Source organism: Sander vitreus, chromosome 1, assembly GCF_031162955.1.
Source record: "Sander vitreus isolate 19-12246 chromosome 1, sanVit1, whole genome shotgun sequence".
NCBI lineage: Eukaryota > Metazoa > Chordata > Actinopteri > Perciformes > Percidae > Sander > Sander vitreus.
In genome coordinates this window covers 16,690,461-16,704,785 of record NC_135855.1, presented here as the reverse complement: position 1 = coordinate 16,704,785, position 14,325 = coordinate 16,690,461, and the positions used below count along the sequence as shown (strand labels likewise).

General features: G+C 42.7%; 1 protein-coding gene across 1 annotated transcript in view; it reads left to right on the top strand.

Moving 5' to 3' along the window:
* The window catches only part of LOC144515424 (protein TANC1-like), a 35,247-nt gene extending 22,162 nt beyond the window's left edge, over positions 1-13,085 (top strand). Inside the window, exons 11-26 of the mRNA XM_078246265.1 lie at positions 369-569; positions 948-1,051; positions 1,190-1,298; positions 1,552-1,674; positions 1,773-2,009; positions 2,285-2,494; positions 2,696-2,777; positions 4,203-4,336; positions 4,426-4,549; positions 5,705-5,880; positions 6,499-6,631; positions 7,921-7,950; positions 8,035-8,126; positions 8,301-8,447; positions 11,079-11,179; positions 11,341-13,085. Of these exons, the coding sequence (XP_078102391.1) occupies positions 369-569; positions 948-1,051; positions 1,190-1,298; positions 1,552-1,674; positions 1,773-2,009; positions 2,285-2,494; positions 2,696-2,777; positions 4,203-4,336; positions 4,426-4,549; positions 5,705-5,880; positions 6,499-6,631; positions 7,921-7,950; positions 8,035-8,126; positions 8,301-8,447; positions 11,079-11,179; positions 11,341-12,712 (3,375 nt within the window). The 3' untranslated portion in view covers positions 12,713-13,085. The remainder of the gene's footprint in view (positions 1-368; positions 570-947; positions 1,052-1,189; positions 1,299-1,551; positions 1,675-1,772; positions 2,010-2,284; positions 2,495-2,695; positions 2,778-4,202; positions 4,337-4,425; positions 4,550-5,704; positions 5,881-6,498; positions 6,632-7,920; positions 7,951-8,034; positions 8,127-8,300; positions 8,448-11,078; positions 11,180-11,340) is intronic.
* The last annotated feature ends 1,240 nt before the right edge of the window (positions 13,086-14,325 follow it).

The following is a 14,325-nucleotide window of genomic DNA, read 5'->3' as shown; positions in this document are numbered from 1 at the left end:
CATTTAGTAGAATTAACTATTAAAACTAGTTTCAAAGATTAACCCAAAACTATTCCATACCAGACGTATGCTGAAATGTCTGGAATGCTTACACCAATACTTCTCAACAGGATTTGTGTATTGCACATTTAGCTTTGCTCTTGTACTTTTAAAAAAAAATAATTTCATTGTTGTTATTTTCATAATTTACATGTTTCCCTTCAGGATGTTGCACATGAGCTTTCAACAAAGTTGTTAATACTCAAAGGATCCAAGTTCCACAATAGCTTCTATTATTTCCCTTTTGCAGTGTATGGTTTCATTAGTCCAGATAAAGCGAGATATGTCCACCCACACACAACACCATTAACCTTATGAATATCTGTTAGGTGTACCTGCTGATGTGTCACGTGAGCTTTCCGGATAAAGAGGTCTTTGAACGGGTACTTCCGGTGCTAAATGTGGCACTGGCGTCTCTGCACCCACTGACTGATGAACAAATGTTCAGGGCGCTGAATGCAGGCAGTGTGAAGGGGGAGCTGGAGTGGAAGGACTTCCAGCTGAGATTAGACAGCCTGGCTGGATTTATGGTAAGACTCTTGATATCACTGCATGGAAGGGTACATAATAATAACAAGCTTTTGTTTTAAAGATTTAGATGTTGTGTTTGTACGTGCTTTTCATTTACATCTAGGAATTTAGATGTAGTTTAGGAGAATTACCAGTAACAGTATTAGTAGTATTAGTGTAGTAGTATTAACAGTATCGGGGACAACCTATCTCGTGTGTGTGTGTGTGTGTGTGTGTGTGTGTGTGTGTGTGTGTGTGTGTGTGTGTGTGTGTGTGTGTGTGTGTGTGTGTGTGTGTGTGTGTGTGTGTGTGTGTGTGTGTGTGTGGCAGGGGGGTGATCATGTCAATTGATTGTACCTTTAGATTTAAGACATCTTCTGTATCATTTGTGTTCGTAGGTGAGACGTAGGGATGGCACACGGATGCTGTGTCATCCCTCCTTCAGAGAGTGGCTGGTTTGGAGGGCAGATGGAGAGAGCAGTGACTTTCTCTGTGAACCTAGGTGAGATTAAAAGTCTAAGGTCACGCAGCAGGAAATTATTAAGATGCATACTATAAAGAAAAAAATAAATTCTTGTCAAAAAAGGAGAGTAGAACTTAGGCCATTTCTGATTAATAAGTACAATACACATGCTTACAGGAGTGGCCACGCTCTCCTGGCCTTCATGTTCTCCAGACAGGAGGGCAAACTGAACAGGCAGCAGACAATGGAGCTGGGACACCACATCCTCAAGGCTCACATATTCAAGGTAATTGATTGTACCGCATCACTTCTGAATTACCTCGTTACCCAAAGGATTCACGTAAACAAGTGTATTATTGCAAAGAAACACACAAAGACGCATGCAAACAAGAGTGAACCCCTGTGCTTACCATCACCACACGCACCACAACACATTAGCACAATTCAAATTCTGCGTCACAAATCTCATCCGAGCAAACGTATTCTCTCTCTTTCTTTGTTGCTCTCTATCTTTCTGTGTCTCTACCACACACTCACAGGGTTTGAGTAAGAAGACAGGTGTGTCCTCCAGCGTTCTTCAGGCAATGTGGGTGAACTGGAGTACAGACAGTCTGTCCGCTGCGTTGGCCTCCCTGAGGAACCTATATACACCTAACATCAAGGTGACATACGTCTGCTCTACATTGAAAAAGTACTCATACACCCAAATGCATCTTACATACAGAGATACTGTACACTATTCATGTTTTTCATCCTGCAGGTAAGTCGTCTGTTAATGCTAGGTGGCGCTAGCGTGACCTGGTGTACAGAGGTGGTTGGACATGCCCCAATTCTGGCCGTCCATGCCCACCTGGGGCATGTGGAGATGGTAGCTCTGCTGCTTGAAATGGGCGCGCCAGTAGATGGGACTACTGACAGTGGCATGACGCCCCTCTGTCTGGCCGTCGCTGCAGGACACGTCGACATCGTCAGCCTGCTCTGCAAAAAAGGGGCCAAGGTCAGTGTCACTTCTGTGCAAAGAGGAAGAGAGACGAATATGGGTTTGGAGTGTGTGATCACCATAATTACCATGGATAAATGTGATTTCAATCTGTGACGGAATACTTTGTCTCTCAGTACCTTTACACCAGTGGTATCCTGAACAATCCTGGTTTTACATTCACCACAGTCTCAGGATCTATTCTGGGAGACAGATGACATAAACAGGCCTGAACTAGGCCAGCCTACTACAGGAAACCTGTTGTAAGTCATCTGTGTACCCCTTTACACCAGGTGGGCCTTGCTGATAAGACTAGCCAGTGTGCGCTGGTCCATGCTGGGCTGAAGGGCCATGCAGAAATCATCAACATCTTGCTGAGCCAGGATTGGGGAGCAGATATCCCCACTGACCCACAGCAGCACCACAGTAATGAAACTGTAACTGGGAAAACACAGGCAGCACAGCAGGCGATTACAGCCGCAGCTAGTGTCGGACACACACAGGTACGTATCAGATCAAGGTCCTCGTGACAAAACACTCCGCTGAAATTCCTTTTTTTATGTAGAGCATGGTGCCTGTCCTTGCTTGATGTAGAGGATATATTAGATACAGTTGGCTGTGGTCAAGGTCTGTAAGTGCTTTGGTTTTCTTTCTGCACAGCAAGCCAGCAATACAGAGAACTGTAAAATTGTGTTTTCCTGCAGGTGGTGAAGAGCTTGCTGGACTTGAAAGATGAACAGCTGGCAGTGCAGATGGACGCTCACGACTCTCTCTGGGGAGAAACGGGTGCATTTCTCCTCTCAGTCAGATACATTTAGCTTTCTCACCTCTTTCTGTCCATCAGTGTGGATCAAGAGTCATGCTCAATGGCTTAAAGGTTGCATTTTTAGGCACATTCTAGCGTTCTGTGCAATGAATAAATATTAAACAGCTAACTTCCCTGAATATGGATGCACAGGGAGCTCTTTGAATAGAGCTGCACGAGTACTAGATACCCACTTACTGGTTTCAGTATTATGATTTTAAGATGTTCTGGTTGATATAAAAAAATCGATTCGATTGTAAATAGGTTTTTATTTTTTTTTTGTGGCAGAAATGGAGCATCACATTTATCACACAGAACATCTCACCCAGCCACATTTGTAGCATCTAAAAAGCAGCTTTTATTCAATTGTAATACTTTTACCTCTATCCCTGATGTGATAGTGCAGCCTGCAGAATTCTGTTAGGTTCATTTCCTGAATGTATGTCTGATGAAGCCTGTATCTCTGCCTACAGCACCATTAGAGTATAATTCTATTACACAGTCCCCTCCAGTGCTGAGATAGAAAAAGTCAGAGCATGAAATAGCCTCTGAAACATTCACCTTTGCATGTACACTTTTAGGGAGTTGTTGTATGTTTTTTGTTTAATGTTAGAATCATTGGATTACAGTCCATTTGCACAGATAAAATGACCAGTCAAGTATACAAGTGTGATTACTTAACCAGGGATTTGTACTTATTTGGGAATTACACTTACCCAAGACAATTGTGCCTATAGTGTATCATATCTTTTGAATATTCTCTTAAATAAGAAAATCATTTTTCGCTGGTTCAGTTTGCATATTTAAAGCAGCAGCTTCACTAACCCTGTTACTATTTTGTGCAGCTGCACAAAGTCACCTCTATAAAGACCAACAAAGACATTTTTGTATTTTCTTTGTCTTATATACGACAATAACTTATCTTTGAAGGAGGTAATATACAATTGATTTGTTCACTGAAGCATGAGGTCACATGAAACATGATGTCATTTATCAAGGGTACTCGGAGGTTAGAGAATGGCATTAATAGCTTGCCTCTATCCCCAGCTCCTCGCATACTAAAAAAATGCCCATCGTTTATCAAAGTAACACTGGCTGGTTAAGGAGGGTGCATGTTATTTATGGTTTAGCGTTATGGTTGGAAACTTTGTTTCTTTTGTTGATGCCCTTGTTGAAGAGGAGGAACAAGATGGGGAAAATGCAGCTGTCTTTGATTGATTGACTTGTCAGATGTCTAGATGTGTATTAAAACAGAAAACACCTGTGTTGGAATCAAATACATTGTAGAAATAACCAACCTTGTTTTTCTCTGTCTTTCACTCCTGCTTCTATCTCTCTCCCAAATGTATCAATTACATATTCATCTCCGCCTCGTCGTCTCATTTCTATAACGATCCCTCTGTCAGTGCTGAGCGCGGCAGCAGGAAGAGGGAGGATGGAGGTGTGTGCGTTCCTCCTGGAGCGGGGGGCAGGGCTGGAGATACCCAACCGCAGGGGGATGGTCCCGCTGCTTAGTGCCACCAAACATGGACACACACAGGTGAGGAGGAGTCTGGTCACTGGCAGAGCATTTTCTTCATTTAACCAGTTCTGTCCTTTTTTTCATAATACTTTTCCCTCCTCCTCCAGATTGTAGAGTTGCTGCTAAAGCAAGGTGCAGATATTAATGCCACCGAAAAGCAGGGTCGCACTGCACTGATGCTGGCTGCCTCTGAGGGCCACGTGAGCACTGTTGAACTCCTGCTGTCAAAGGGTGAGAGTCCTCACACCTTCTAAGCTAATATCTTAAAGTGCTCATATTATGCTCATTTTCAGGTTCATAATTGTATTTAGAGGTTGTACCAGAATAGGTTTAATTCAATTCAATTACATTTTATTTATAGTATCAAATCATAACAAGAGTTATCTCAAGACAATTTACAGATAGAGTAGGTCTAGACCACACTCTATAACATACAAGGACACAACAATTCTAGTAAAGCCCCCAAGAGTAAGCATTTAGTGTGACAGTGGCGAGGAAAAACTCCCTTTTAGGAAGAAACCTCGGACAGACCCAGGCTCTTGCTAGGCGGTGTCTGACGGTGCCTGTTGGGGGTGTGATGTATAACAATAAGAGTCTGAAATAGAGATAAAAAGTGACTAGAAATAGTAATTGTTGTAGTTCATGGCATAGCAAGGCACTGCAGGGTGTTACAGGACGTAGCAGGGCACCACAGAGCGTAGCAGGACGTAGCAGGGCACCACAGAGCGTAGCAGGGTGTGACAGGGCATAGCAGGGCGTGCATCAGGACCACAGCGACAGCTGCAACCGTGATTTAGGTGCCACCCTAATCCAAGGAAACATGCTGGGCGAAGCATAAGGACTCCGGGGAATAAGCTCCCCAGAGCTAGTTAGTAACAAGGTACATGGTTTAAGTTTCAAAAAACACCATATTTTTGTTGTACTGCACATTGCTGCAGCTCCTCTTTTCACCCTGTGCGTTGAGCTCTTCATTTTAGCTACAGAGTGAGGCATCACACTTCTATTCCATCTTTGTTGGGAGTCGCACATGCTCAGTACCTAGGTAAGGACTACTAGCTAATCAGAAGCAGAGTATGAGGGCGTGCCACGCTAGCAGCTAGGCGAGCATTATAACGTGTTACAAAGTGACGCACGTTCGTCACAGAAGTAAAGGCTGGACTACAATAGAGCTGTTTGGAGCAGTTTGTGAACAGTGTTTTCTGTTGGAGATGGTAAGTCTCCCTTTGGGGTGGACTTTGGGCTTTTTCAATTTATAAACCTATAACATGCACAAAAAACATATAACACGATAAAGGAAAGGGAAAAAGCCAAAAAGCATAATATGAGCACTTTAATATGTTTTGTACATGAACTGCAGAACAACATTTGTTTTGTTTGTGGTCCCAGGTGCCTCTCTCTCCTTTGCCGATCAGGATGGGCTGACTGCACTTAGCTGGGCCTGTCTGAAGGGCCAGAAAGATGCAATGCAGCTTCTGGCAGAGGCAGGCGCAGACCTGAACCAACCAGACAGACAGGGACGGACTCCTCTTGACCTTGCTGCCCTTAATGGGGATGCAGATACAGTGGGTTTCATGCTGTTGTTTAGATGGTATCATGTTGATAATGGACATTCTTTTTAGATGTCTGTCTTCATTTGAAACACTTTTCTTTGCATTTACTTGTAAATATTCCTCACCAAAAAGATGAGTTTTCTTTTCTCCCTGTTTGGGATGCAGTTTATAGATCTTGGTGGAGAAGTGTATACTTCTACAAAAAGTTGCAAAACATACAAATACAAATATAAAATACATATTCACCCACACTAGCATCAACATAGCTATTTTAGACAAATGAACTAAATCATAATTACTAAAATCACGATGATAATCATTTCCCCTGCAACACAGGACGTACATTTGCAATCACAGTTCATGTGGAGTAAAAAAAAAGCATTTTGATTCTCATTCATGTAATCTATTAATCAGCAGGAGAATAATCAAAACTATCTGAGGATCAAAAACTTTCCAAAAACATCAGGATATAAAGGGGCAGACAGCTCTGTTGCTAATGTCAGCTAATGGAATAAGGCCTACTGTGTGTAATCAACCAAATTATGGAAATATCTAACAATCCTTTTCATTGCTAGAATCTTAAATTGAAATATAAAAATAAAAGGTTGTTGTTATTCTATGCACATCCAGGTGCATTGCCTGGTGGAACATGGAGCGGTGCTGGAGAGAGCCGACAACAACAGTACCAGAGGTTCAGATCGGACGACTGGCTGCCAGAATCCGACTCTGGTGGCTTCGGTGCTTAAGAAAGGATCCAAGATGGGTATAACCACCATGCTTACCAAAACCGCCCTGTAGTAAATCCCACCTCTAGGAATTTTATGTTAGGCCGGCAACTAACGATTATTTTCATTGTTGATTATTCTGTTGATTATTTTTTATAGATTAATCGATTGAATGTTTGATCTATAAAATGTCAGAAATGGTGAAAAATGTCCTTCAGTGTTTCCCAATGCCCAAGATGACATCTTCAAATGTCTTGTTTTGTCATCAACTCAAAGATATTCAGTTTACTGTCATAGAGGAGTGAAGAAACCAGATTTAGGAAGCTTAAGAATTTAGATTTTTTTATCTTTTCTTAAATCTACATTGTGTCATTTTTTTAGTTGATTCTTAGCAAAAAAAAACTTTGTTCTTTCACAAATATGTGCTGATTCATGTGTAATTACTTCCACCAACTAATCAAAGTATTCTTGTAAGCGTAGAATCTGACATTCAGAATCATTCAGAATACATACGAGCGACTCGCTCGAATGCCGGCAGCCATGTACAGCTCCATCTTTAAAATACATTAGCCAAAGAGGGACATACCTCTGCATTTCGCCCTCTTACACCTATTGGCACCGTGACGAATGCAAGGAGGCGATTCCTCACCAGGGAAGCGAAAAAGAGAATTAAAACGATAACGCGACAGGCAAAGCAACAAGACCAAAGTTAATATTGGAGTGGCTAGAATGGCTGCTTGTAAACAATGGAGAGAGCTAATTTCGGGTTCGGCCACCGTAGGAGGAAGGGCTAGAAAGTAATATTCAGTTGGTTGTCATATACAATTTCACAGCTAGATGGGAGAAATTCTTACACAATGTAGCTTTAAACAAATTACTCAAACCGATTAATCGATTTTGAAAATAGTTGAAAATAGATTCATTTAATAGTTGACAACTAATTTGATTAATCTTTGCAGCTCTATTTTATAGTCAAAACTAAATGTAATATTATACGACACAGTTAAACAGCTCCTATAGCTGCAGTTCAGCCTCTAAAATGAGCATAAAGTTGAATCAACACCTCTCTGGCTAAACTCGCTACTCAAGAGTGTATTCATATTTGTATCTTACTTACTACTTGTATCAACCAATCAATAAGGACTTACTTAAATAGATTTGTATTATGTGCTATATTTTAGCACCTGCATGCGCTGCATTTATATCACTTTACATTTCCATGCACTATAGTGTTACTCTCTATTCTGCAGCAGCTGCAGTTTTACATCCACTTCTCCAACTCTCTCTTCACCTCTCTCTTTCTCTATCCTGGGTTGCTCTCCGAAAGGCTACAAAACGGCTCCACACGATCGATCAGGTAAATGATTTATGCAAGACACAAAGTAAAAGAGACAAGGCGAGACAGATAATAGAAAGATAAATATATGCACCACTCTAACAGGTCATGCTACGTGGGCTATGGCTTCCTCCAAACCAGACATTCTCCTCATCCTGCTGCAGAAGCTGATGGAGGAAGGGAACATGCTTTACAAGGTATGTTATGGGGAATGTTATAGGAGGTGTGTTGTGAGGGGTGTGGAAAACCTTTTTTCTTTTTTTTTTTATTAGACTTCAAACAATGTCTTTTTGTGGATTAGCTGTCAGAAATTGTCTTCCCTTATCCTCTCTGTCTGTTTCTTTCTCCCCCTCTTCCTGTGCGATTCTCAGAAGGGACGTATGAAGGAGGCAGGCCAGCGTTATCAGTATGCCCTGAGGAAGCTACCTCGTGAGGGGCAAGGAGAGGAGCTGAAAGGGCTCAAAGACCTGCGGGTCTCCCTTTTTCTAAACCTTTCCCGCTGCCGCAGGAAAACCAATGTAAGGCCCACAGCTGTAACAAACCGCTCATGCACTATTTAACACAGGCAGGTTTATTAGACTCTGAGGGGATGGCAGGAGGCTGGCAAGGCAAGGTAGATGCTTCCTTAAGATATATAATTTATCTGTATCAACATAAAAAGATCATGTCAGCACCGGTACAGCTCACTGTAAAAATATCTCTGCTTTTCAGATCTAATTTCAAGTCCCCCTGGTAAACAGAATGTATGTGTAAGACCTGGAAGCAGGTGCTGACATAATGAATAACTGTGTGCTGTTAGTGTAGAGATAGATGTATGTGGCCCGCAGCCAGGTTTGGAACCCACCCTGGTGATGACAGACGTCCTAACAGACTGTGTAAAAATGTCATCCTTAGGGTCACTGTGGCCGATGAATAATGGAGCAGATAATGTGATGTGATAAGGTCACTCTCTGGCAGGCTGAGCGTACTCTCTTTCTCTGTGTCTCAACAAGAGGTTATTTACAGTGGACGTGCGAGTGGGCTGGCTAAATCCACATATACAGTGGTGTGAAAAGTGTTTGCCCCTTCCTCATTTCCTGTTCCTTTGCATGTTTGTCACACTTAAGTGTTTCGGAACATCAAACCAATTTAAACAAAAGTCAAGGACAACACAAGTAAACACAAAATGCAATTTGTAAATGAAGGTGTTTATTATTAAAGGAGAAAAAAAATCCAAACCATCATGGCCCTGTGTGAAAAAAGTGATTGCCCCCCTTGTTAAAACATACTATAACTGTGGTTGTCCACACCTGAGTTCAATTTCTCTAGCCACACCCAGGCCTGATTATTGCCACACCTGTTCACAATCAAGGCATCACTTAAATAGGAGCTGCTTGACACAGTAAGGTCCACCAGAAGATCCTTAAAAGCTACACATCATGCCGAGACCCAAAGAAATTCAGGAACAATTGAGAAAGAAAGTAATTGAGATCTATCAGTCTGGAAAGGGTTATAAAGCCATTTCCAAAGCTTTGGGAATCCAGCGAACCACAGTGAGAGCCATTATCCACAAATGGCGAAGACATGGAACAGTGGTGAACCTTCCCAGGAGTGGCCGGCCGCCCAAAATTACCCCCAAGAGCGCAGCGACGACTCATCCAAGAGGTCACAAAAGACCCCACAACAACGTCCAAAGAACTGCAGGCCTCACTTGCCTCAGTTAAGGTCAGCGCTCATGCCTCCACCATCAGGAAAAGACTGGGCAAAAATGGCCTGCATGGCAGAGTTCCAAGGAGAAAACCACTGCTGAGCAAAAAGAACATCAAAGCTTGTCTCAATTTCTCCAGAACACATCTTGATGATCCCCAAGACTTTTGGGACAACATTCTGTGGACCGATGAGACAAAAGTGGAACTCTTTGGAAGGTGTGTGTCCAAGTATATCTGGCGTAGAAGGAACACTGCATTTCATAAAAAAGAACATTATACCAACTGTAAAATATGGTGGTGGTAGTGTGATGGTCTGGGGCTGTTTTGCTGCTTCAGGACCTGGAAGACTTGCCGTGATAAAAGGAACTATGAATTCTGCTGTCTACCAAGAGATCCTGAAGGAGAATGTCCGACCATCTGTTCGTGTACTCAAGCTGAAACGAACTTGGGTTCTGCAGCAGGACAATGATCCTAAACACACCAGCAAGTCCACCACCGAATGGCTGAAGAAAAACTAAATGAAGACTTTGGAGTGGCTCTAGCCAAAGTCCTGACCTGAATTTTATTGAGATGTTGTGGTATGACCTTAAAAAGGCCGTTCATGCTCGAAAACCCTCTAATGTAACTGAATTAGGACAATTCTGCAAAGATGAGTGGGCCAAAATTCCTCCAGGGACGCTGTAAAAGCCTCATTGCACGTTATCGCAAACGCTTGGTTGCAGTTGTTGCTGCTAAGGGTGGCCCAACCAGTTATTAGGTTTAGGGGGCAATCACTTTTTCACACAGGGCCATGATGGTTTGGATTTTTTTCACCTTTAATAATTAACACCTTCATTTACAAATTGCATTTTGTGTTTACTTGTGTTGTCCTTGACTATTGTTTAAATTGGTTTGATGTTCAAAACACTTAAGTGTGACAAACATGCAAAGGAACAGGAAATGAGGAAGGGGGCAAACACTTTTTTCACACCACTGTAATATCAGAATGCATGCAGTAAGGGCCAGCAGAGAGACTACATGATACCATCATTAAACATTGAACAGCACATCATCACAATCTCACATTCAAGGCTGCCATTTTGACCTCACTCTCAAGGGCAGAATCACAATGTATTTGTGTCACTAAATATTCACCTGAGAGTGATGATGAGAGCAGTAAAAACAAGCTCCCTGTCTGTTTCTTTCCCTCTGTTCCTGTTCCTGGTCAATAAAAATGACTGCAGCGTGACTTCTGTTTCATTAAACGGGCTTCGATTTTCAGATCCATGTAATGAACAGGCAAACACAAACACTATTTTTATTGGAATGGCCTCTGAATATTTCTGCAAAACAAACACTTTCCAGTCTAGCCACTTATACACACAGCTGATCATACAGTGGGTTTGTTTGTTATCTGTGCTGTGTCTAATATTTAAAATTGTAATTCAAATACTAAATGCACTTGTCTATCTGAAAACACAGGATTTTGGCATAGCTGAAGAGTTTGCAACAAAAGCCCTGGAACTCAAACCCAGGTCTTATGAAGCGTATTATGCCAGAGCACGTGCCAAGAGGAGTAGCAGGTACAGCCATATTAGCCAAGTATATTATTTCAAAGCAGTATCATGTTTGCTCAATTTAATTCTTGCGAGAAACAGCAATTCACTGGGATGCTACGTCTCTGTGGCACCGTAAATTAAGTATTTTTTAACATTCCTTTGTTCATTTTCTCTGTCCTCCCCAGGCAGTTTGCTGCAGCGCTGGCAGACCTCCACGAAGCAGCACGACTCTCCCCATCCAACCGGGAGATCCGGCGCCTGCTGGTACGGGTAGAGGAGGAATGCAAACATCATCAGAAGGCATCCATCAACAACATGGCACAGGGTTACAACAGGGACCCACACACCCACCACCATCAAGCCACAGAGGAGGAGGTCGACGTCTATTCACAGGGAAGTCTAGAGAGGCAAGTCCCCGCAGAGCACACTGATGCAGAGAAGGAGGAAGAGAAGGAGGAAGGTGAGCAGGCGAGCCTGCAGTGTGGGAAAAGTCCAGAATTTTGGCCTCTGAATCCGTATGCTCCAAACAGGACTCTCCCTGGAGGTTTGGCCTTTGGTCCAACAGATCAGTTGCCATGTTTCCCACAAGAGGAATATGTGCAGAACCAACTGTTTGTGGACTTGCCCGAGGCTGTTCCTGTGATCAACAGGCAGACCCAGAACCAGGGACTCAGCAGGACTCATCACCACTGCCACTCCCTCCAGTCAGGGAGCAGAGTTGGAGGCAGGCCTCTCTCTCTGTGTGGCCCCTCCAGTCCTCTGCCAGGCAGACACATCTCCACCTCCCTAAGGCCTGCACCGGTGCTGGGTATTGACATCGGCCATGGATTAGCCAATGAACACTCTGGACACAGCCCAACTGAGCTCTATCACCCCATGTCCCCTAACAGCTCCTCCCCACCTGGGCCTCTCCAGATGTACCAGCCCCGACCCTCCAGCTTCTCCCGGGGCTCTGAGAGACTCTCCAGCCACTCAGTGGCTCTGGATGGCCTCGCTCTTGCTCTGGGGTCTGGTATGGAGGTTAGGAGGGAGGGTGGTGGAGGAGGAGGAACAGCAGGCTCAAGGGGCTCCAGCTCCAGTCAGGCCTCCAGTGGGAACCTGTCAGATGGCGGCAGGCAGCAGGTGCCGGACCCCCCGTGCCCCATCAAGAGCAGTGGCAGCTTCAAGTCAAAACCAGAGCTAAAGCCCCGACCCTTCATGGGAGTAATGGACAAATCAGTGCGAGTCCAGGGCCAGCAGACCTCTGGCCTGAGCCGACAGGGACAGGGAGGAGGGCTGGAGAGTTTCAGTATGTCAGTAATGGAGTTTCAAGGGTTAAACAATGAATTCAAATGCCCGTCATTCCAGGAGCAGCTTTCTGTAAGTCAGGCCAACAGCCAGCAGCAGGGCCGGGAGTTTGGAGAGCGGCTCCACCAGCGAGAGGCTAGAGGCAACGCGTCCTCCCAGCTACGCTTCCCTGATGGGAGGCACAGACAGGCGAGTCTAACGAGAGACAACCCGGCTCTGCATATGGCTCCGATCAAACCCAAGCGCTCATTTATAGAGTCCAACGTCTGAATATACTTTATCAAAGCACAGACATAGGCTGTTTTCAATACACTATGTCCCACATAAGGTAGCAAGGGAGACTGGTTTGAGAACAACTCCCTTCCCTGAGCCTGTTTTGTAGAGTTATGCTGCTGCACTGCATTTACAATCTAGAACCAGTGTTCAACTCAGGCTACTATGCTTTTGCTTACATGTCTACAGCTACACTAGTGTATTGAAGAAAACCAGACATACCTTAAGTAGGGATTTCAAAAAATAAGTAGAATATTGTCTCAACTTTTAATTTATTATAACAAATATAGAAATCAGAGAAAGCTTTGTGCACAAATATAAAAAACCTCATGCTATTAGTTGCTGGATATGACCATTTCTATTGTCAAGTGTCTTTTAAAAAACATTTATATTTGTACGGTGTACACTATATTTGCAGATTATATATTTCCCTGTAAGTGGTTATCTGTCAGCATTACAGGCTTCAAAAGAAATTACTTTGTGTGCTTGAGATTCTTTTTCTTGGTACTATTTGATTAAAAAAGGAGCTGTACATGACATTGTTGGAAACTTCTTATCATAATCTAATATTGAATGGATTGCTTCAATACTTACAGTATATGCTATTTATTTTTGCATAGCAGAGAACATAATCATATGAAAGGTTTTTGGTTTATTTCGAGAGAGAGAGAGAGAGAGAGAGAGAGAGACACAAACAGAGAGAGCATTTACACAAGCAGCAGTCGAGGATAGAAAATCTTAAGAGACTTCTTACATTGCTGTATGTCCATAGTTGTCATATACCCTTTTCAGAGTCATACTACGGATTACAGAATGTTGCCACATTATTATTGTGGTATAATAAAATATTAATGGGTACCACATTTCTACATCTACTTCTTTCACTGTATAATCCATAAAATGTTGCCTAAGCTGTGTATGGATGGATAAAAGGATTCACAGTACAACCTAACTCTAAACTGACATTTAACCACGCCATCAGAATAAAGTACTTGTATAAAAATGTGGACATTGCCATTTCTTAATATTGCGGAAAAGTCTTCATTACTGTCATCAAATGCTGCATGTAAGCTTGCAAAGGGAAGTAAACCCTAAACTACTTTTGTCAATCACTATTCCGATAGGGTTTGTAATAAGCAAGGTCCTGCAAGCTAAACAAAATGCATATATGTTATGCTTACCTACAGATATTGTTTTCAGTAAGATAACCAACATTATTATGTTCATGCAAAGCCCTGTCCAGCAATATTTCTAACATTAACATTGAATTAATAGACTTCCCTTAACGTGAAGGGGCTGTTGGTAGCTTTCAGACTCACAGCTCGATGTTTTCTGGTTATTCAGTCAATAAAAAGTCATAATTAATGTAAAATGCACACACTACTAAAGGCCTCCCAATTTTTGTCATTATAAAGCTATTTGTTTAGCTTTTCATAAGAATCTTTATTAATACATATAAATGCAAGTCGTTTTTTTTTTTTAGATTACTTTTTGGGGCTTTTTCCCTTTTCGATAGTGACAGTCGATAGACAGTAAAGGGGGAGAGAAAGAGAGGGGACAACACGCAGCAAAGGGCCGCAGGTTGGATTCTAACCCGGACCTCTGCAAAG